The sequence below is a fragment of the Acartia tonsa genome, chromosome 9 (genome assembly GCF_053477335.1).
Source record: "Acartia tonsa isolate MP-2025a chromosome 9, ASM5347733v1, whole genome shotgun sequence".
In the NCBI taxonomy this organism is placed as follows: Eukaryota; Metazoa; Arthropoda; class Copepoda; order Calanoida; family Acartiidae; genus Acartia; species Acartia tonsa.
Window position 1 is genome coordinate 34,737,143 of NC_137268.1, and position 24,244 is coordinate 34,761,386.

Below are 24,244 nucleotides of genomic sequence, written 5' to 3' on the forward strand. Positions count from 1 at the left end.
ATTAAATGTCTTAAATAGCACTGAAATAACATGTTGATATTTTTTAAAAATTAGCATTACAAATATTTATAGTTTTTTAGTACAGAGAAGGTTAAAATCAATTTTGTGGGAGGGTAACTAAAATATCCCCCCCCCCCCCAAGTCATTTTTTTACTAAATAAAAAGTAAAAGACCAATCTTAAGTTATCCTATATGGCTCAAGAGGCGTAGCCGCTAATCAAATGGTCTAAACTTTTCTTCTTTCTAAATCCGTTAATTCTCTAATTTAAAATCTTCGAAACAATTAAATTTAAGTTTAATAATCTCTTTATTTGTGGTACATGTTAACTAAAACTAAAATTTTGCACCTAATTTTCTGTTCGTTGACACCCTCAGGGTTAAAGAGATAAGTAAAAGGAAAGAAATCTGAACCATTTGCTTATACTTTGTTGCATTTTTCCAACCCCTGTGGGGGGGGGGGGGGGCTCTAACCCTGCAGGGCAATCACCTAACCTAACCTTTCAAAAGCTACTGTGAAAATACGACGAAACCCGCAACTTCGTTTCTTTCACATTCCTACCCACTAATTCTTTTCTCACTAGATTTGAATATCGAATCAAATTTTTCTCCTAAATATATAATCTCTCCTTTCACCCTTTTCAAAAAATTACAAGCTGAAAATGCTTTTTTGTTTAACGTTTGATATTTAAAATATTTTAACAATTGAAGGCTAAAAACACTTGAAAAATGATATTCAGATTTTTTATGCATTTTTACACATAGCTTATTTTTAATTCTTTTAGCTTTAGCTTTAGCACCCTTTTACTCTTAAAGAAACATAATATTTGATTTTACTATAAGGATATTTTTTTTAGTGTGAAAGACATTTTCCTTATTATTTTAAACTGTTTTGTTTCAGTGATTTAAAAGTATAAGACAATGGCCGATAAATTGATGTACATCCCCAATGATGACATATAATTAACCCTTCTGTAGATTAAAATTATTTAAAACGTTTGAACACTCAACTTGATAAACCAACCTATCAAAATTCAGTATTAGTCCCCAAAATTGTTAAGCCAACAAATAAGAAAATGTTATAATAAGCTTTGGAGACTAGTGCAATAAACAGCCTATTGTCTCTTTCACTTTCAGATAAACGAACATTAACAAATGTAGAGTATTTGAAGATCAACATTGCATTATTCATAACTTTAGTCAACAATTCAATTGTCAAATCGTCAAATGAATCAACATTTTTTCAAAAATCCGGTAATATTCTCTTAAAATTTTTATTTCAATTCTAAAAATTTGAGTACACCTGCCCCCCCCCCCCCCCCCTATCGAACTATGAACTCTGCCGCAGCGCTCGGCCCCCTTGCCTGCCAAGCCGCAGCGTTCGGCTCCTTAGCCTATAACCTAACCTAACCTAACCTAAAATAGTGGATAACGCCAAAAATTCTTTTTATTTTGAAGTTAAATATGATAACAAACAATCATATCAAATAATAGATATGTTAAATTTTAACATAAAAATAATGTTTTCAAAAATGCTCTTAGGTAGAAAAATTGTGTGTTATTTGTTAGTTTTGTACCCATAACAAGTAGGATACAGTAGGGATGGGGGGGGAGTATAATCAATCCTCCACTCTAGGTCTGAACTGATGGAGTTCTCCAATTTGTGGATGTTTCACATAGGTCCCAGGATAGTTTTGACTATTTATTTCTCAACCATTTCGAAACCACACTTCTAGATACTAAGGGCGCAGAGGCTAGTAAAATAACAAAAATGTGGTTAAAAACAGCAAATGTACAAGGGTCAAAAGCTTTTCTAAAGTCACAATTAACAAAAAATATGCAAATAGCTCTCTGCCTTTAAAAATACATTGTAAAATCCAAATGTTTATATAACGCAAAATGCGCGTTTATATGAAATGATTAAATTTTTCTTGTTGTTTTTTTTTCTAGTGGGAAAAATAATGTTTAAAAGATTTATCCCCCAAGGAACATTATGTACAATATGACAATGTCAAAAAAATTTCAGCAAAAAATATATGTTTTTCATTTGATTTTCAGCAGCAGAGGTTAATCAATAACTATTTTATGTTCGTTAGTCCGTTTGTTACGGATCAAAGTAATGATTATAGATGGAATTGAAAATGAAAACATAAAAGCATTTAAAATTGATTAATCAGGCAATCGATTTTTGTCATATATTGAATCTAGTAATTTATTTTTTCATTATTGCTTTGAAATCGATAAATATCTGTTAAATAAGGACCGGTTCAGAGCCTTACTAACAAAAGGATTGCATGTGCCGAACTAGAATTAATCTAATAATTTTCCTTTTACTATTTGCAGAAAGCTGTCAATAAAACGATGTGAAAAATTACCATAACCGTTGACAATTAAAGCATCAAGAAGCAGCAACCAATTTTAGACCTATTTTGATATCCCTATATTCGCAAGAATGCTATAAATATCTAAGATTTGACAATCGGACAGTTTATACATAAAAAAATAAATACTCAGAGATGTAGGAAATATTTTAAATAACCTAAAATTCAAAGACTTGCAAAGGGAATTGATCATTGATTTATGAAAAAAAACTAAATAAAATGCTTTTATAAGTAGTTTTTTTTTGTCAATTTATTTTCTCTTTATTTCTATTAAACTGTATAGGGATCTAAAGGTATAAGACAATGACCGATATATTGGTTACATCTCCAATGATGATACACAAAACTACCCCTTCTGTAGATTACAAATAGTGGTTTGGACACTTAGTCAACCAACAAATCAAAATTCAATTAAAGCCCCCAAGGTTGTTGAGACAACGAATAAGGAAACATCATCATAAAACTTTGAGGACAAATGTAATAAACAGCCCAATTTCCCCTCCCTCCCTGAAAACTATAAGTCAGGGAAAACAAAAGACTCGTCATTTATCACCTAGACCTTAACCGGTGCACTCTAAAAAATACAGGAGGGAGGGAAGCTGAGCTCTATAACGCGTTCACTCATTTGTAAGCTTCAAAACTTTGGGGACATAAATTGTAACATGGTATTTTGGCAATTGCATTCCTCTGATTTTTCAACTATTGTCAGTTGTCACGCACTTTTACTGTAGGGGTATGAACATTATTTCATAAAAAATGGATGATTATTTTAAGGTAATTCTAAAGTAAATGTTTATTTGTATTTATTTAAGGGTTGGGCAGGATATCCGGCAGGATATTTTTTTATTTCTTTTATTTGCCGGATATCTAACGTTGGCCAGGTATCCGGCCCGGCCAACCCTAATTTATTTATTATTTAAACAATTAATGCCTTATAATATTTTTTCTTCCTGATACAACGGATCTGATTTAAGACGAAGGCATTTTTTAGCCTAAAAATGTTTAAATAAGTTTTCAGACTTTATGTGGATATATTTCGTCTTGGTAAAAAAATTGTCTAATTCTTGACCTACTAACACACACACTCACACATATATACATAAAGGGTGTGCAAAAAAAATGCGGACTTTTTTGAAATTGAAATTGCGCGGCTTGTGTTAATAGTAGAAAAATGTTATGCATATCGTTAGAACCGCTATGAAGTCTTTTTTTAGGAAATGTATAAACGATTCCTGTGCTACGCATAGTTTAGGAGCTATGTTGTAAAAACGTCCCAACTGACTTAAAACTTGACTTGCGAATAAATTTTGGGACATTTTACCATCTGGCTCCCAGATTATTTGTAGCACAGGAACCGTTCTTATATTTCCAAAAAATACAGTTCATAGCGGTTCTAACGGTATGCGTAACATTTTTCTACTATTAACACAAGCCGCGAAATTTTAAATTAAAAAATGTAAGCATCTCTTTTTGCAAAATATCTTCTCTAATTTTTAGTTATATTTCAAAATTTACTCACAAGTCAAGTTTTACATCAGTTGGGACATTTTAACACGTTGCTCCCTAACTATACGTAGCATAGGAATCGTTCTTATATTTCCAAAAAATAATTTATTCTAAAGTATCGCAGTAACATCAAAATATCGATATTCCTGAGAGAGAGGATTGACTGAGAAGATTAGCAGTGGTGGATTTTTAAAAAAAATTTGCCCCACTAATCGCAAAGTAGGGCAAAATTGTTTTTGTGAAAAATCCACCAAAATCACATTAAAAATCTACAAAAATTAAATAAAATCTTATGTTAATAACAATTCTATGATCTTGTTTAATTTTTGTAGATTTTTAATGTGTTTTTGGTGGATTTTTCACGAAAACAATTTTTCTAAGCGATTAGTGGGGCAAATTTTTTAAAGAATCCACCTCAGGGCTCAGTAGCCGCAACTGAGACACAATTTTTTAAAAAGAGGGATTTTAATATTTTGGTCATGTTTAAATTGCCAGCTGATTTTTAAAATTGCAAAAGTCGAATTTCGCTGAGTTTTACAGAGGGTTGACGCACGGCTGCCGAGCCCTTAATGATCTTAAAGCATAGCCCATACCCAAATTGTAATAGCTAAAAACTTTATTCCACATTTTGTAAATATTATATTTTAGCTTCGCTTATACTGCACTGATGTTGTCATCCTTATTCTGTAAAATTAAAAACAACATTATTTGTGTTTACATACAAAAAGTAATTAATAAGTTTTTTTAGGAGACAACATAAAACAATCATTTATAAACTTTTAAATGTTTTTTTGCTTTATAAACTGATTTCCAGTATGGCTTCGAAACCGAACCAAATCCGATGGATAAGAACCAGTTCTGCTGGGCCATAAATAAAAATCATATATCGTATTATAGACAACTTTCCACGTAAATGAACATCATAAAATTAATGACAGTTTCTTGGTCAATATAACTGGGTTTCATCTTGTAATTTTTTATTTTACTGTCCACGGATACCTGTCTAAAATACGATGCGATTATGTTATTTGAAATTGTATGCCTTTATTTTATCATTACCCTTTCACCCTATTTCATGCTTTAAGATCTTTAAGTTAAGTTTTGCCTGCACCGATAATTTATTTCAGCTGCTAACCGCCAGTTTTAGCTACTAACAGCTGAATAACTGGAATGCCATGAAATTTAGCAGCTTAGAGCCGTTTTAGCCATCCACCGATTTGCTTTTATTTATTAAATAAAAAGGCAAATAAACAAATATTTCTAGAATAAATATAAGTATAGTACCGTATTATAGACAGCTTTCCGCATATATCAAAAGGAAAAATTAAAAGATTAAAACCATTTTTGTTAGCCCCGATTGAACGAAGGCCCGGGCTAACAAAACTGGTATTAATTTTATGATTATTATTTTATTATTCGTGGAAAATGTCTGTAATACGATGCTATGCATGATTTTTCAGTATGGCAGAGAATCGGTTCTAATCCAGCGGATATTAATCAGTTTCGAAGCCATACTGGAAACTGTTTGATTTAATATTTGTTTATTGACCAAGTCGTGCTGGGGTAAAATGTCTTTTTTAAACACCGAGGTCATAAAGGAAAAAAAATTCATTGTTGTTTTAAAATGTTTTTTCTTGTGTGTCTCGTCCGCGGCCATTTTATTATAATAGTATCATAATAAAAAAGACAATTTACCCCTTTTAAAATTTCAACAAACGGTAAGAACAACAATCAATTAGTTTTTTTAATCTTTTTAATAAGAAGTCAAGAAAATATGTTATTTTCAAAATTAAATTCTTAATACATTTTGGAAATTTTTAAATTTATATAAAAATGAAAAATATTAGTAAATAAAATAGCAAGAAAGAAATGAAAAGATAGAAAAGAACAAAACACTGAAGAAAAATAAATAACACAAAAGCATTACACAAGGATAAACATTTACATAGGACATGGTATTAGATTTTAAAAATAACAGCTGTTAGAAATAATGGATAAAGAACCACTGAAGTAAAATTATTTTAGCTAAATGTTAGCCAAAGTTTAGAGCTAATCCAAAAGTTATTTAAAGCTACTGCAAAACCCATTATCTCCCATGAAATATTTTTTTATGTTAGCGAACTTTTTGATGGAAAAATCCACAAAAAATAAGACATTTTAAAACCGTAATACCATATCCTCTAAGAAAATAATAGCTAATAAGATTTGATTCATGATAGAGTTAACTTTAAAGATAGTCATTTTACGATTAAAATGTAATTTTAACTTTATTAAGAATTTTTAAAATGAATGAGAACTTTTAGTTTGATGTAAAATTGCTTTTAAATGACACTTATATGGATAGTTTAATAAAAGGTATCATATTAGTTCTGCAACTTGGAATATCGACATATAAAGAAGAGTCTATTTACAAATTAATCAAAAAATAAATATCAAAGATAAAAATAGGAGAGCTATGCAAGAAAAGATTAAATTTTATTTTATAGCAAAAAAATGTTTAAAATTTTATAAACCTCCACCTATTTTGCTATAAAGAACACTCTATAATATTAGATTAAATATTTTTAGATAAAAAAGTTAAGGTAAACTAAAGTACAATAAAATATTATAAAAATCATATAGAGTTTCTTATTAAAGCATTTAAAAGTATGGACTAGGAGAGAATATTTCATCAAAAGTAAAACTATTTGTACTCAAACTTTTAAATATCAATAATTGTAAAAAGATGTGTTCTTTTTATGCATAAAAGAAACTATAAAAATCATTTCAGACTGACAAAGTTTCTTTTTGATGAAATTTTCTTGTAAACAATCTAAAAATTACCTTTCTTGATCAATGAAAAAAGTGTTAACCCAAAAATGAAATTTGGCTTTCGGAATTTTCTTCCTGAAAAACAAAAATAAATATTAAAAATAATCTAAATCTTTGGAAAGAAAGCATCACTAATATGAATATCAATTGTCAACCCCAACGTTTTGTCACTACTTTTTAGCATTGTCTCTTTCATGCCAACCTTTCTTTTAAAAATTAGATTTTGCAATTTTTATGCCACTTAAAAAAACAACAGCAACGTATCATACAATAAAAATTGAAAATATAGTTACAAGCAAAATTAAACAGGGAGGGACTATTTATTGCACTAGCCCCCAAATTTTTATGTTAACATTTTCCTATTATCTGGCTTGACAACTTTGGGGACTTTTATTGTATTTTGATTGAGGGGTTAATAAAATTGAGTGCCCAAACGTTTCAACAGAGTTTAGCATCTACTGAAGGAGTAATTTTGTGCATCATCATTAGGGATGTACAATACTTTGTACATCAATTTTTTGTCCCTTTGGATACCTATAAATTATCGAAGAAATGTAGTAGGTATCTCATAAATGCAACTATCAGTGAACGTACAAAATTGTCTAGTTATAGAGTGACTGCGCTACTTTAAAAGTAAAGCTTACCCTAGAAAGTCAAGATATTGGTTGACATCTATTCTCACATCATCAATAAGGAGCAAAGCTTCTGGAAGCTTTATCGTGATAGAGCCAGTCTTTTTAACCTGAATAATAAAAGTTGCGTTAGTATCGAAATTGCTATATTTATATAACTCAAACGTTTTGAAGCTTACAGCTAAAAAACTTTACTTGCCCATCTTAAAATTAAACATAGATATTAAAAGGAACTAAAATGGCATATAGAGAGAAAAAAGGAACGATATGCTATATTAAAAACAATAAGCATGATAAAAAATTTCTTTTAACTTTTGAAATTTTTTAATAATTAAAAGCTGCATTGGCTTGACTTTTATATATTATATTTTTATATAACTTTGATAGGTTGTAAACCTTTCCAGGAATAATTTAGATAAAAAAGGTATTAATTAAAATATTATAAAATACCGTTTGTTATAAAAAAGCTCTGCTACTTATGCAATATCGTATTTCATTCTATTATTAAAGTAGTAAACTTTTTGTCTGTAACGAAGGATCTCGCTAACCGCTGAACCACATGGTTCTCCTTTACAGTGAAGCTTCTTATATATCCAAGAAGATTTTTTACTATTTCATTGGCAAAGAGTATTTTCACCATCACAAAAAAAAATTACCCTCCCTCAAAAAAAAATATTTTTATTCTTTTTCTTTTTAAAATCCAAATTAAATTAGGATGGGAGTCGACTTTTACCAATCCCACTTTAGGTGCTCCTAGAGGTTTCTAGTCATGGCATAGCTGCTAGAAGAGAATGATTAAAGTTATTACCTGGTAAACAACGCTTGTGTAAAGTCGTATGTGTTTCTGTCTCACCTAAAAAATACAAAATTGTTAAAATCTACAAAATAATCAACCGCCCCCCCCCGCTCCTACCCTCATAATTCTTACATTTAACTAAGATAATTTAAACATAAACTATAGTTATATTAAAAAATTATCAGCCCTGTAGAAAAATTTAAATTTTTTATTAATTTTTTGGTCAGAATATTAAGATATTTTTTTTTCATAGCCACAAATAAGTTTATTATTTATCTGTCGAAATTTTCTAAAAATAGTAGACACCCTGTAAAATAGATGATATGCTAGATTAGTCGTTATGTAAATTTGTATCCACCAAAAATGCAAAATGGACCGAAAAAAACCCGCAGGGTTAAAGGAATAAGCTAATATTCTAGAAATTTTTATCAATTTTTAAAGATAAATATAATTAAACAAGAATTAAACATAAAAAGGATCTAACTTAAATTTGTGATTAATGGTAAGAATTACACATAGACTATACTAATATACCTAATCTATATAGATCATGTCAATATATTTTGCCATTCACCTAACCCCAAATTCCTGAAGTCTTTAAGGGAGTGCTAAACAAAACGTTTGCAATAAAACCAGGGATTGGGGAAAAGGTCCCCAATCTTTGCCCTTAACTTTATTGAAAAAAGCCACCTTATTAGGAGAATGGGAAAAATATTGGTTATATATATTGCCATTGCCATTGTCCTTACTGGCAGTAATAAACAAAAGAAGCTTTATAAAACTATTTACTTGATCTTATAAAAGCAGCGTAGCTTCGCTACACACATAGCGAGTGCAGGGATCTAAAGGGATAAGCCAATTGACGATAAATTAATGTATATCCCCAATGATTATCCACAAAATAACCTCTTCTGTAGATTATAAATAAGTGATATAAGAGTGTGGGCATTAAACTTAAACCAACCAATCAAAATTCATTAGAAGTATCTAAAGTTGTTCAGCAAACCAATAAGAAAACGTTATTATTTTTGGGACAATGTACCCTACCTCCCACCTACCTCAAACTGAATGAATGAATCTGGATGATTGAGTCCCAGGTTGGGTACTGGATCAATCACAAAGCTGTGTAGATACAGCTTCACGGGGCTGTACTGCAATCTGTGCTCCAACTAAAAAGAAGAAAAAACTTTGTTAATTTTGCATGGTACATTTGGTTTAAAATCGCTTTTGCATGGAACAAGGGTAAGGGTAAATGAGTGCTTACAAAAAAACTTTAAAACCACTAATTTACCCCCATCAAAATAAAAAAAAAAACTTGGACGTCTCTGCATGAAACTTAAACTGCCAGGTGTTAAGTGGAAAATATCTTTAAAGGGATAGGTATGTAATAAACACAAGAAACTTAGTTTTCATGAAAAAATGGATGTTCATAAAAACTGGTTAGGAATAGTACGATGCATGATTTTCGGTATGCTCCTACATAAAACCTAACCTAATATAAAAAAAAAATATTATTTTATTTGGGCAGCCGAAATTTTCAAAACTTAACAAAAAAAAATACTAAGAGGATAACACCGAATTTTCAGTATGGCTTAAAACCGGCTTTAATTCAGCGGATATTTATCAGTTTGGAAGCAGTACTGGAATATAAATATAAATATTAATATTTAACACTAGACAAAAGCTAGGAACAAAAACACATGTACCTTTGTATTATATAACCTATAGACGTATAATCAAATTGATAATTTTGTACATAATAGTTGGCCACAAAAAGAACACATTTTGGCAATAAAAACTGCTAGCGTAAATAGGGGGACATTACTTATGTAGATATCTCGTAATCTAAAAACACTTAGAAAAATCTCACAAAGCAATAAAGTAATCAAGGTAATAAATAAGTATGTGTTTCCAGTATGGCTTCAAAACCGATTAATATCCATTGCATTGGATAAGAACCGGTTCTCTGTTATACTGAAAAATCACATATATCATTGTATAGAAAATAAAATAGAAAAAATAAATAATAAACAATAAAAAAAATTAAATCAATATCCGTTTTATTAGACCGTCAGTCCCTCGGGGCTAACAAAACTTATTTTTATCCTATAATATTTTAGTTTAATATCCGCGGAGAGCTGTCTATATATGATGCGATAAATAACTATTCTAAAAGAAATATCATACATATACTGTTATTTTTTAGGAAAGAATTTAAGTATTACTAATACTTGAATTACGAGACGTCTAGAGTTGGTAAGCCCCCCTTTTTACTATTATAATGAGATAATATTACCTAACCTTTTTTATTACAAAGTAAATATTAAGATAGAATATCAAATATTGATATCATTTAGGTATAATTTTGTAGAAAAAAACTAGGCTATACAAACAAATCAATTGTAATAATACAAAAGAAATGATTACTCATTTTCAGATATTATTTTAGTAGCAAAGCTACTACGTTCATAGGCGTCCAAGGGGGGGGGGGGGGGGTAATGGGCCATTTGGCACCCCCAAATTGAATGTTCTTTAAAAAAAAATTTTACTGTCCAACCAGTTAAAACAGTTCTTAACCATGATAACAAAAAATTTAATAGTTTGATCATGTTTTATTTGCTTGGGCCTTTATAAGGGCTAAAACCATCCCGGGGATCTATGATCACAAGGACTCTGGCAGGAAATTGACAACTTATTCATACGTACTGTACTAAATCAATCTTTACGTGGACTAATTTAACCAAATTAGGTTTTTTTTAGGTTTTTTATAATTCATACAACCCCCTTAAGTTATTCATTACAATAGAATACAATTTTAAAATTTATTTACTGTGTAAATATGCATAAATATGACGTTTTTACTGACAATTAGGTTGATTTTTACTCAAAGCATTTTTCTTGTAGACAATAAAATGATTATAACTTTCGTTCTATTTAAGATAAATTGATGAAATAAAAAGTATTTTCAATTTTATTATGCTGAGAAGTCACCTATTGGTTTTAAGAAATAATAAACCCCTTTGAGTTGGGGAGGGGGGGGGCGTTGAGTATCGAAATAATGAAACTAATGTAAATTTCTTTTTATGGTGGGTTTTAATGATTCATATAGCAGCCAATTTGTTTTTAGGCAATACCCCTTTGTCTGTCTGTCCCTCTGTCTGTCTGTTTTTTGTCTGTCTGTCACTCCACTTGTCAGTCTATCTGTCTAACTGCCTCTTTTTCGGATTTCAATGAATCATCTAGCATAGCCTAATTCTAATTTGTTAATGCCTCAAAAACTGTCTGTCTGTCTATCCCTCCATCTGTCTGATCATTCACAGGTTCTCTATTGGATTTTATTTAATGAATTGTCTATTATGGTCAAACTGTAATTTGATCATTCTTCTTGCCTGTCTGTCTGTCTCGTCTATCTGCTGAGTTTCTACCATTGGTCTAACAGACTGATTCACTTAATTAACCCCTTACGGTCGGGCCCCTTACCGCACCTTAATCAGTCGGGGGGGGGGGGGGGGGGGGTCACCCTATAAATGAACCTAACCTTATTTTTCTCAGACACCATTTGACCAATAGGGATGATTTCTTAAACTTAAGCTTTTATGATTATAAACTAACTCCTAGATTGTAAGTCACCCCCTGCCGCCAACCCCTAGCCCTCCAGGGCTCCAAAAACCCTAAAAATGAACCTACCTTTATTTTTCTCAGAAACCATTTGACCAATAGGGATGATTTCTTAAACTTAAGCTTTTATGGTTATAAACTAACTTTTAGATTTTAAGTCACCCCCTGCCGCCAACCCCTAGCCCTCCGGGGCTCCAAAAAATCCTAAAAATGAACCTAACCTTAATTTTCTCAGAAACCATTTGACTAATAGGGATGATTTCTTAAACTTAAGCTTTTATGATTATAAGCTAACTCCTAGATTATAAGTCACCCCCTTGAAAATAAAGGTTAGGTTCATTTTTATGGGTTTTTTTGATCCCCGGAGGACTAGGGGTTAGCAGCAGGGGGGTGACTTCTATACCAAAAGCTAGTTTATAACCATAAAGGCTTAAGTTTAAGAATTCATCTCTATTGGTCAAATGGTTTCTGAGAAAATTAAGGTTAGGTTCATTTTTAGGGTTTTTTTGAGCCCCGGAGGGCTAGGAGTAGGCGGCAGGGGGGTGACTTCTAAACTAGAAGTTAGTTTATAACCATAAAAGCTTAAGTTTAAGAAATCATCCCTATTGGTCAAATGGTTTCTGAGAAAATTAAGGTTATGTTCATTTTTAGGGGGGTTTTGAGCCCCAGGGGGCTAGGGGATGGGGGTAGGGGGTTGACTTTGAAACCATAAGATGTTCATACCCCTAAAAGCTTAAGTCCAAAAAATTTGCATGGTTCATCAAGTGGTTCCGGAGAACCCCCCCCCCCTCCCCCCCAGCATCAAAAAAGCTTCAGTTACGTCCCCCTTTTAAACGTAAGCTTTTCTTATATGTCAACATAACATATCTAAATTTCATAGAGATCCGCAGCCGTTTTCCCTGCTGACCGCCTGCTGCGGCCGCTGAAATTTATATTTGATATTTCTAATACAAAATTTACTTAAAGATAAACATTTTCTGTAAAAAAATTGTTCTTCTAGCTTCAAAAATAAGAAAATTACAGCCGTTTAAAATTTTTAAGTAAAAAAGGTTGTTAAATAAAAAGGTGAACTAAGCAAAAATTGACTTTGACTTATAAAAGGTCGGAAATTTATTATCAAACAGGGGACTTGCACAAAAAAGATTTAGCCCTCTAGGTCTAATAGGAACTGAGATAATAGGGGGGGAGCGTTGAACGCCCACCCCATCACCAACCGATTAAGGTGCGGCAAGGGGCCCGACTGTTAAGGGTTAATAATACATATTTAATAATTCATATTAAAATCGATAATACTGTAAAAATGGTTGAATGCTTGTTTCAATAGAAAATTAGATTTAACTAATAATAATGTTGAATCTTGTACCAGGAGATAAACAAATAACCTTGTGTTGCAATAAAAAATAAAAAAAATTATCCAATTTACTTATGAAAAAAAGTGTAATACTGTATCTATAATCTTTTTGTACATAAATGATAATAATATCAGGTTATATTCCATTAATTTATAACCACCTAAATTTTTTGACACTTACAACTTTTAACAGCTCCCTTTAACCAAAATCAAGGATAGTTTATTTAAGTATGTCACCAAAACTTCATTACATAAGTAATACATTTTTACAAACTTTAAAAAGAGGATTGGGAAATATCTCCCTCCCCAACATTAACTTTAATCACTATTGTAAACAATATTAAAAGTTATAAATATATATCAATCAAGATCTTTAGAGGTATTAACTGTGGTTTAATTACATATGTATGAGAGCTCCTTCTTGTGTCAATCACTTTTATTTACTGATTAAAATTTGTACAGTACAGTTGTACAGAATATTGCAAGATTTTTTTAGTTAAGTCTGGAAATTAATGATTAATTTATCTAAAAATAGATAGCATAGAATTATCTTAATCAGTGGCTTAATTTTATACACCCGCCTTAAACACCCCCCCCCCTCACTCTTTATTTTAAGGGGTGTAAATTTATTTCCTTTACACCCCCTTGGAATTTATAGAGGGGTGTATCTGAGGGTGTAGGCTCTTGTCAAGAGGGTGGACATGGGTGGACACCTAGGGAGGTGTATCCATCCCCCTTAATTTTACAAGGGTGGTGTAAACAACCCCTACACCAACCTTTTGCACGCCTTTGATCTTAACTATACTTTTAGTGTACATAAAGTTGTAAATTCAGTAACTATTCTACAAAAATTACCTTCCTAAATTGATATATGATTTTCAGGGTAATCTCCGGTGGACTAAACATTAAAATTTTATGGAAAAAAAGATATCTTTGGAACATGCATGACTTGAAATTATCCCCCCTTTGTACTCAATACGCATTTTTTATTCTAAGTGCGTCAATTTTGCGTTTAAAGATACCCTTAGTTTAAGCATTAATTTCTCCAAAAAATGATGAAAAAAGATAAATTTTTTTTTGATAAAATGATAAAAGTATATGTAAAATGAAATAACCAGCAAAAAAAATTACAAAATAACGTTAAATAGAACGAAAATTAGAGCGTTTTGTAAGCCTTATAAAATGCGTATTTCTCATGAAAATTGTAACGATTTAGTGTCTTGAGTAAAATATTTACAAACTTCCCGCTTTTATAAGAAGCTAGAGTCTTTGTGTGATGTAATTGTAAAGCACTGAAGATTCCATAAAATAGATACCTAACTAAATTAAATATTTCATTAAATAATGAAAAAGAATTTCTATAGGCGATTTCTTTTGGGAGGATGTCAGGGTGTCTCAAAACTAGTTATAAAACTTACCAGGACCTATAAGACGCTTCACTTTAAAGTAAAATCATATTGGTTCATTGGTTAGTGAGTTAATTATTGTATTTTTATGTTCTAAAGAATGAGATACTACTATATATTTGAATAGTAGTGGCGCCCTTAGCATCTAAGAACTCGTGTTTTCTAAAGGGTAAAAAGGGAGGAGAAAAATAGCCTAAAACCACTCAAAGGATTGACCTATAATAGTGTGGAACCATCATGGGATCTATGTGAAGCTTTCCTAAAAAGGAGAACTCAGTATTAAAAGTAATGAAATCTGAAGCTATAGTCAAATAAACCTTACTTACTACTTTATGTTATAAGATACAGTGTGTTTTTTTTTATGAGAACTTTTTTGAAAGCAATTTTACCCCACTTATAGTTATCAGAATTTAATGATTAATGGCTTATTTTTTTCGTTTTTTAGGGGAAATTATGAAACAACCAAAAAAAAATACAGTTTTTGTTGAAAAAGTACAGTAAAGTTGAAAATTAAAAACTTAGGTGTCAACATCTAAAAATGGTTTTAGCGCATTTGTCTTATGTTCAAATATTCTACCTTTTGCAAGAATGGCTGCAAAACGCTTCAAAGTTGAGATATAGAGCTATAAATTTATACAGATACTATTGGGGACATGTACTAGAATGGGTCAAAGTTTGAAGGCCATATCTCAATCAGGGAGAAAGTACTGGCCCCCCAAAGTCGACTACTGAAAATCCAATTTTGAGCATAAGAAAAATGCGATAAAACCATTTTTAGATGTTGTCACCTAAGTTTTTAATTTTCAACTTTACTGTACTTTTTCAACAAAAACTGTAATTTTTTTTGGTTGTTTCATAATTTCCCTTAAAAAACGAAGAAAATAAGCCATTAATCATTAAATTCTGATAACTATAAGTGGGGTAAAATTGCTTTCAAAAAAGTGCTCATAAAAAAAACACACTGTAGTACTTATTATTAACTTAATAGATTAGGTAGGTGCTTTTTTTTACATAATTAAAATACCCCCCCCAAAAATTTTACCCCCGGGGTAAATTAGTTTGGGGGGGGTAATTACCCCCCCTAACAGATTTGGGGGGAGTATTTACCCCACCCCCCAACAGACTTTAGGGGGGGTAATTACCCCCCCAATCAAATTTTACCCCAGGGGTAAAAATTTGGGGGGGGGGGGTAAAAAAAAATTTCGGCGCGCATTTTACCCCCCCCCAAACACGAATTACCCCCCCCCCCAAAAAAAAGCTTGGACGCCCCTGACTACGTTGGTATGTTTAAGTAGGTTGTGAAAAATTATTCTCGTTTAACGGCGGCGGTAAAAAAGTACACTTGACGAATTTGTATATTAAAATTACATTTGCTGAATATGCCTTCACATTTAATACAATCATAAAGAGAGAATATTTATAAAAACAACCATGGGCTGTAAAGCACCAAAAAATTAGACCAAACACACAATTATTGGGAAAAATGTGAAAAAATAAAATAGCCAAAAACCTGCCAAAAAGCAGTCCAACCGCCATTGATGTTTAATAGTTATTTATGCTCCTTAATGATTGGAATGTTGACAGTAAGTTTTAGCTTTCTATATCAAATGGCTGCAGAGAAAATCACATTTCCCCAACAACGTTAAGGCCTGACTGACTAACTAGCTGACTGACAAATGTAGTGAATTATAGAGTAGTTTCGCTACTAAAATCTAGAACATATTTATTCGCAAGCAGCACAGCTAGAACAAGAATGATAACTTACCATAGCAGCGTAGTAGTCAACATATCTTCTCTGTGAAGGAATAGTCACGCCCTGGTCGTTATGTGTCCGCTTAGAGCCGTAAAATTTCAAAACCTAAAAAAATAAAATTTTTGTCAAGCTAAAATCAATGATGTAGGTTACATGATGGTTTAAGGCTACTTTTATTCCACTTAACAATGCCTCTTGTTGATGCAACAGATCTATAATATAAATGTATATACTTTACAGATAACTACCTCCCTTCCCTTTTCAATGACTTTTTTCGTCTGCAACCAAATTGTTTACTGCTACTTAGCTGTGTTAATATAACCGGCACCATTTAGTTGGTTTTCAATGACCCAATTAAGAGTCGGCACAAGGCCACAACCCTATCTAGTGTTTTACTTTAATGTTGATGCTAGAGGCGCACCCTTCACTTAAGTAAGTAAGAAATTCTCTAGATATACGAAAATTATAACATTGTCATTCTTGTTTTTTAAATGCGGAAAATTGCAATGTGTTTAATAGTTCTGATTAATTTGTTTCAACAGATTTTTGCTTAAAATCAGAAAACTTCATCAGGTTAAATGTTAATAATAATATCTTTAATAAAAGCGGATGGGGGGGGAGGGGGTAGCAGATAAATTTAGAGATGTTAATAAATAATAAAACTTATTTTTTTTTATACATAACTAGAGGCTAGGCCTCTAGGAGCGGGGCCTGAGAGTCCACCCTCCCCCAATTCCATTTTAGTTAATAAAGAAAGAAAAAAAAATTTCTAGGCGCGATTTCTCTTGTAAAATTATTAACCTTTCCGGGCTAGATCTTAGGGTTAAGCTGGATACATATTTGGCCGGATATCCGGCCCGATATTGAAATTATCCGGATATCCGGCGCAACACCTTACTAGAGATATTAAATTACCTGATCTGAGGTTGTCATTCCTTTGTGTTTGCTATGAAGTAAATAGGCGCAGATCATTAACCCTAAAAATAACAAAATTAATAAGAAAATCTTTTATAAAAAGAAAATTGTAAACCAAAAATGTACTTCGAATAAGTGGGTTCTTTAAAAGCAATAGAACAGTGTTGTATAATATATTATAACCAGTTTTTTTTAGCCCCAAAATGCCGAAGGCACGGGCTAAAAAAACTGGTTTTATTCCTATGATTGTACAATTTTATATTCGTAAAAAGCTGGATATAATACGATGCTAGACATAGTTTTTTCGTATGGATGAGAATCGGTTCCTATCCACCGCATTCGAATGATTACGAGAAAATATTTTCCAATAATACCTTTCAAAGCTTTGCTATGCGCGTATAATTAATATCAAAATAATGAATAACATTACAGTTATATCAATAAATAGACAGACAGGCGGACGGTTACAGTGAGGGAAGCAAAAAAAATCTAAACATCACCTGTTCTGCCTTTGCCAGCTTTGCAATGGACCACAGCTATGTTTTCTTTGTTCTTTGCTAACCATCTAAACAATAAATTAAATTAGATCATTGATAGTTTTACTTAGGCAGCTAGCCTTGCCTACATACGTCATACCAAAGGATTAACTTTTTAAAAGCGAAGCTTTTCTATAATTAGGGTCGGTCCGTCCGTACGTCCGTCACAGAGAGTTAGCTCTTTTCGTTAATTTAAACTGGTTAGAATTGTCCTATCGATTCCAAACTTTGCATGATGATTCCTATAGTAGTTAGGTACAGTTAAGAAAGCGTAGCAACTCTATAAACAATACCAGAATGTCCGTACGTCCATTTTAAACATGTCGATTTTTAACTTTTTTGACAACAAATTTTTGTATGTTAAAATTATCCGATTCTTCTGATTTTTTTAAAACTGATTCCTATTACAACAAGGTACAATGTTATAAGCGAGGCATCTCTATACAAAAGTCCCAAAAATGTAAGTATGTCCTTAAACAGTATCATCTATTTATGCAGTTTTGCAACAAATTTTCTTTAAATTTTGTTTGTACTGATGCATTAATATTCTGCTAATTCAGTTCTGACATTCTACAAGTGTTAATGTTCGTTTGTCCTTCCATTTCAGAGCTTCGCTTTTATGGATGTTGTCATATGCTTATTTTAATTTTTTTAAATAGTTTTTTTGATACAATCTTTTGAACGAAGTATCTCTATAATTACGTCCCAAAATTTAAGTATTTCCTTTAACAGAATCCTATATTTACGTAATTCTGCAACACGTTTTAGTCAATATTCTGCTTATTAAGTGTTAATGTTCGTTTGTTCTACAGCTTGATTTCAGATATCCGCTTTTATGGATGTTGTCATCCTTGTCTCAATACCTCTTTTATATAATTCTACTTTAATATTTTTTTTCTCAGAAAATATATTAAGCCTAAAAAAATCTGTCCTAGAAATTTTCCTTTTTTATCCTTTAGGTGTATTAGACCAGGGAGGGAGAGAACAAGGGCGGTTTAATAAATCTCCAACTTTTTTTCCGCCATTAATTTCCAGCTACCAAAATTTCATACACGAGAAGGGTGGGGGGGGGGGGGATGGTGATTTATTGTCCACTAGCGGCTACGCCCCTAGAGGCCTCTAGTGGCACTTTGAATGTTTTTTATTTAAAATATCTAATTACAGAAATAAGGGGGGGGGGGAAGTTTTGACACTTTCGCTTACTCCGTGATTATTGGGCTAGGTATTAAAGTTAGACTATAGGTTATTTGGGATAAAAGTTTACTTTTGGTTAGTACTTCACGGATTTTTAATCATTTTTTGGATAACCCCACCCCCTAGCCCCCCGGGGCTCAAAATCCCCCTAAAAATGAACCTAACCTTAATTTTCTCAGGAACCATTTGACCAAAAGAGATGATTTCTTAAACTTAAGCTTTTATGCTTATAAACTAACTTCTGATTTAGAAGTCACCCCCCTGCCACCAACCCCTAGCCCTCCAGGGCTCAAAAAAACTCTAAAAATGAACCTAACCTTAATTTTCTCAGGAACCATTTGACCAACAGAGATGATTTCTTAAACTTAAGCTTTTATGCTTATAAACTAACTTCAAGTTTAGAAGTCCCCCCCCTGCCGCCAACCCCTAGCCCTCCGGGGCTCAAAAAAACTCTAAAAATGAACCTAACCTTAATTTTCTCAGGAACCATTTGACCAACAGAGATGATTTCTTAAACTTAAGCTTTTATGCTTATAAACTAACTTCTAGTTTACAAGTCAGCCCCCTGCCACCAACCCCTAGCCCCCCGGGGCTCAAAAAAACCCTAAAAATGAACCTAACCTTAATTTAAATTTCTTATTTGTAGAGTTAGAGGTACACTTATTAGACCTAATATGCTTATTTTTGGATGTTATTGACATATCTCCTGAAAAAATTAGAATCGGCCTCCAGGTTCAGGTGCTGCAGGCCTCCAGGTTCACTCAGGAGACAGGTAAAAATTAAATTTCTTATTTGATGGTTTAGAGGTACACTTATTAAACCAAATATGCATCTTTTTGGATGTTATTGACATATCTGCTGAAAAAAATAGAATCGGCCTCCAGGTTCAGGTGCTGCAGGCCTCCAGGTCCACTCTGGAGACAGGTAAAAATTAAAATTTCTTTTTTGAAGGTTTAGAGGTACACTTATTAAACCAAATATGCATCTTTTTGGATGTTATTGACATATCTCCTGAAAAAATTAGAATTGGCCTCCAGGTTCAGGTGCTGCAGGCCTCCAGGTCCACTTTGGAGACAGGTAAAAATTAAAAGTTCTTATTTAAAGATATGTGTTCTAGGCAGGGTCTAGGTGACCTCCAGGCGACTGTTGGATAGGGAAAATTAAACAAATTGTATTTTTTGAATTTAGAGAAAGTTGTGCTCCAAGCAGACTCAAGGTGTCCTCTAGGAGCCTTCTAGACAGACCTAAAATGTCTCTTTTGTAATGTTTAGGTATGCTTTTTAAAGTATAATTCTGTCTCAGATGTAATATTACAGATACTCAAAATGGGGCAAGCGTTTTTGATATGATTCAGATTATAAAGTCTAGATGAAAGTGGAGTCATTTTAAGAATTTAATCAATATGACTGCATTGAAATGCTGATTACAAATCTCAAACCGTTATAAAAAATATTGCTCCTAGTTGGAACAAGATCTCATTAAGTATCTAAAAACAGCTGATTTAGTCAAAATTGTTCATTTTGGTAGGTTATTTGAAAATCATTTCAGACTGAATCAATATTTTTCAAAACAGTTTTCAGATCTGTAATCAGCATTTCATTGTGGTCATTTTGATATGCAACATGCATGTGTTTATACCCTCCGTGCACCCGTTGTTTTTGGATTTAAAAACCTCTTTCAAGTTTCACAGGGTTTTATATTGGCCTAGTAACCCTTGCCAATGTCTACTAATGTGAAATTCCAAAATCGACCCACCCTAAGTAAGTTGTATTTTTTGTATTTTTTAACAAATAATTTAATCTGCAAGGTATTTTTCTAAAATGGCGACAATATTGCTCACTGGAAATAAGTAGCTATCATATAGGATAACTTTAGATTTTTTATACCTTGATTAAGTTTCTTGTACATATTTTTTATTTCTATTTAGTAACCTTTCATCTTAATTCAAACATTACACATAAGGATTTTTACCTGTTGAGCAGGCTCCTGGAGCCTGTCGGGAACATATATTGAAGCCGTAAACAATAAATTTGACTTTATTTTTTACTTTAACCTTATTCTATTTTAATACCTTTCCTCTAAATTCCAAACTAACCATTTTAGATATTCACCTGAACCTGGAGGCCGATTCTAATTTTTTCAGCAGATATGTCAATAACATCCAAAAAGATGCATATTTGGTTTAATAAGTGTACCTCTAAACCTTCAAATAAGAAATTTAAATTTTTACCTGTCTCCTGAGTGGACCTGGAGGCCTGCAGCACCTGAACCTGGAGGACGATTATATTTTTGTTCTGCAGATATGTCAATAACATCCAAAAAGAAGCATATTTGGTTTAATAAGTGTACCTCTAACTCTTCAAATAAGAAATTTTAATTAAAGTTAGGTTCATTTTTTTTTGAGCCCCAGGGGGCAAGGGGTTTGCGGCAGGGGGGCTATTTCTAAACTTAAACTTAGTTTATAAGCATAAAAGCTTTAGTTTAAGAAATAATCTCTATTGGACAAATAGTTCCTGAGAAAATTAAGGTTAGGTTCATTTTTAGGGTTTTTTGAGCCCCGGGGGCTAGGGGTTGGCAGTAAGGGGGTGACTTCTTAACTTAAACTCAATTTATAAGTATAAAAGCATAAGTTTAAGAAATCATCTCTGTTGGTCAAATGGTTCCTGAGAAAATTAAGGTTGGGTTCATTTTTAGGTTCTTTTTGAGCCCCGGAGGGCTAGGGGTTGGCGGCAGGGGGGCGACTTCTAAACTTAAGCTTAGTTTATAAGCATAAAAGCTTAAGTTTAAGAAATCATCTCTGTTGGTCAAATGGTTCCTGAGAAAATTAAGGTTAGGTTCATTTTTAGGGTTTTTTTGAGCCCCGGAGGGCTAGGGGTTGGCGGCAGGGGGGCGACTTCTAAACTTAAGCTTAGTTTATAAGCATAAAAGCTTAAGTTTAAGAAATCATCTCTGTTGGTCAAATGGTTCCTGAGAAAATTAAGGTTAGGTTAATTTTTAGGGTTTTTTTGAGCCCCGGAGGGCTAGGGGTTGGTGGCAGGGGATGACTTCTAAATCAGAAGTTAGTTTATAAGCATAAAAGCTTAAGTTTAAGAAATCATCTCTTTTGGTCAAATGGTTCCTGAGAAAATTAAGGTTAGGTTCATTTTTAGGGTTTTTTTGAGCCCCGGAGGGCTAGGGGTTGGCGGCAGGGGGGTGACTTCTAAACTAGAAGTTAGTTTATAAGCATAAAAGCTTAAGTTTAAGAAATCATCTCTGTTGGTCAAATGGTTCCTGAGAAAATTAATGTTAGGTTATTTTTTAGGGTTTTTTTGAGCCCCGGAGGGCTAGGGGTTGGTGGCAGGGGGGTGACTTCTAAATCAGAAGTTAGTTTATAAGCATAAAAGCTTAAGTTTAAGAAATCATCTCTTTTGGTCAAATAGTTCCTGAGAAAATTAAGGTTAGGTTCATTTTTAGGGGGATTTTGAGCCCCGGGGGGCTAGGGGGTGGGGTTATCCAAAAAATGATTAAAAATCCGTGAAGTACTAACCTAAAGTAAACTTTTATCCCAAATAACCTATAGTCTAACTTTAATACTTAGCCCAATAATCACGGAGTAAGCGAAAGTGTCAAAACTTCCCCCCCCCCCTTGGTTTATGTTTCGTTCAAGTCTCTTTTTCGGGAGGGGTAATTTTTTTCTAGGGGCGATTTCTCTTGAGAGGGTGGTGGTACCCTCCCCCAAAATAGTCATAAACCTTCCTGGGACTTATGAGAAGCTAACCTGTTAAGGAGAACCCGATCGGTTCAGCGGTAAGCGAGATCCTTCGGTACAAACACACAGACAAACACACAGACATCCTGTTACTTTAGTATAAGGATAATCTTATTATTGTATTCCTGGGAATAATCTGAGATGATCTTTTTCGTGTACAAAAGTTATTGAGAGTATTTATTAGGATTTTATTTTGGAAGATTTTTTACTGAAAGTTTACAAATTGATCTAAAGGGATAAGACAATGGCCAATAAAACGCTACACAAATTATACATTCTGTAGATTAATGTTAGTGGTAAAAACGTTTGAACACTAAACTCAACAAACCAACCAATCAAAATTCACTAAAGTGCCCAAAGTTGTTAAGACAACGAATAAGACAACGAATAAGACAACGAATAAGACAACGAATAAGAAAACGTTATTATAATACTTTTGGTATAGGTGTAATAAACATAGAAATCTCAAAAATATATATATTCCACCTTTAAGTATTACACAAAAAGAGCATTATCCTTATAAATGTACATATAAATATCTAGTATTATCTTTTTTTAAACAGATTTTATCTTCTTTCTACGCAGTATAAATTAGTACATACTAAAAATTTTAAGTAGCGCAGCTACTCTAAACCTTAAATGATACTTTTAACAATAGATAGGTTCAAATAAGGGGGGAGATAATCTAGGTATCTTAAAAAGTAAAATCCAAATCCTTTTGCAAATTACAATTATTGGTTGAAAAGTTCGGACACCAAACAATCAAGAATTCATACGAGTACTCAAAGTCTTTAGGCGACCTTATGAGAGAACATGTGTTTAAAACTTTGGGTATACAACAGTCTAAATTCAAGCCCAATGTCTTCTCCCACCCTGGGATGAAGCAACACATATTAATCAAATTAAATGTACTATACAATGACAAAGGGCATGACGCAACTTTTATAAAAAAAAAATACGGAAAAATATTCGGTAATTTTAATTTAATAAGGTCATGTTATGTTTGCGTGTGTGTTTAAATCTTAGAATAAACTGTTCATTTTATAATAATATTTCACAAAGAATAACATTTTTCTTAAATATTATTATTAAGTAGTGAAAAGGCAAAAAAGTATTTAAAGTTTGTGGCGTAATAGGTTTTCTTTAAATATAAAATCATTGTAAATCTTTCCCATTTAATCTTACACCTTCACATGTGTAGGAGGAAAAATTCATTTAATCGACCAATAGACCCCCCCCCCCCCTTATTTTAACTTTTTTTCCTAGGACATGTTTCTAGTTGGGTAGGGGAGAGGGGGGGGTTTTTCTCACACATTATTGACTTTTTTTGGAGGGGGGGGGGGGGGAGAATATACCTATAAATGTTAGTTTAAAGAGATACTTGTTCACATGTCTAAGCCCGTATGAACTTATAAAAGGTTAATAAAACAAATGCATTGTCTTTCACGACTTCATGTAGTGTGCTAGGATAATGGATATACAATATGTGGATATAGTCACAGGTTTTTTTTTGTCAAATTAGGTTGCTAATATAGTCCTCAGATATTTGTCAATATGTTGTTCTATGATCAGGGAAGGGGATGGGGTAAAGTGATAATGG

General features: G+C 32.4%; 1 protein-coding gene across 1 annotated transcript in view; it reads right to left on the reverse strand.

The window, feature by feature from the left end:
* The window catches only part of LOC145327505 (uncharacterized), an 86,044-nt gene that overhangs the window by 22,412 nt on the left and 39,388 nt on the right, over positions 1 to 24,244 (reverse strand). Inside the window, exons 8-14 of the mRNA XM_080171050.1 lie at positions 17,667 to 17,731; positions 17,167 to 17,228; positions 16,264 to 16,356; positions 9,182 to 9,292; positions 8,136 to 8,180; positions 7,340 to 7,437; positions 6,708 to 6,770 (exon numbers count right to left, since the gene is read on the reverse strand). Of these exons, the coding sequence (XP_080027176.1) occupies positions 6,708 to 6,770; positions 7,340 to 7,437; positions 8,136 to 8,180; positions 9,182 to 9,292; positions 16,264 to 16,356; positions 17,167 to 17,228; positions 17,667 to 17,731 (537 nt within the window). The remainder of the gene's footprint in view (positions 1 to 6,707; positions 6,771 to 7,339; positions 7,438 to 8,135; positions 8,181 to 9,181; positions 9,293 to 16,263; positions 16,357 to 17,166; positions 17,229 to 17,666; positions 17,732 to 24,244) is intronic.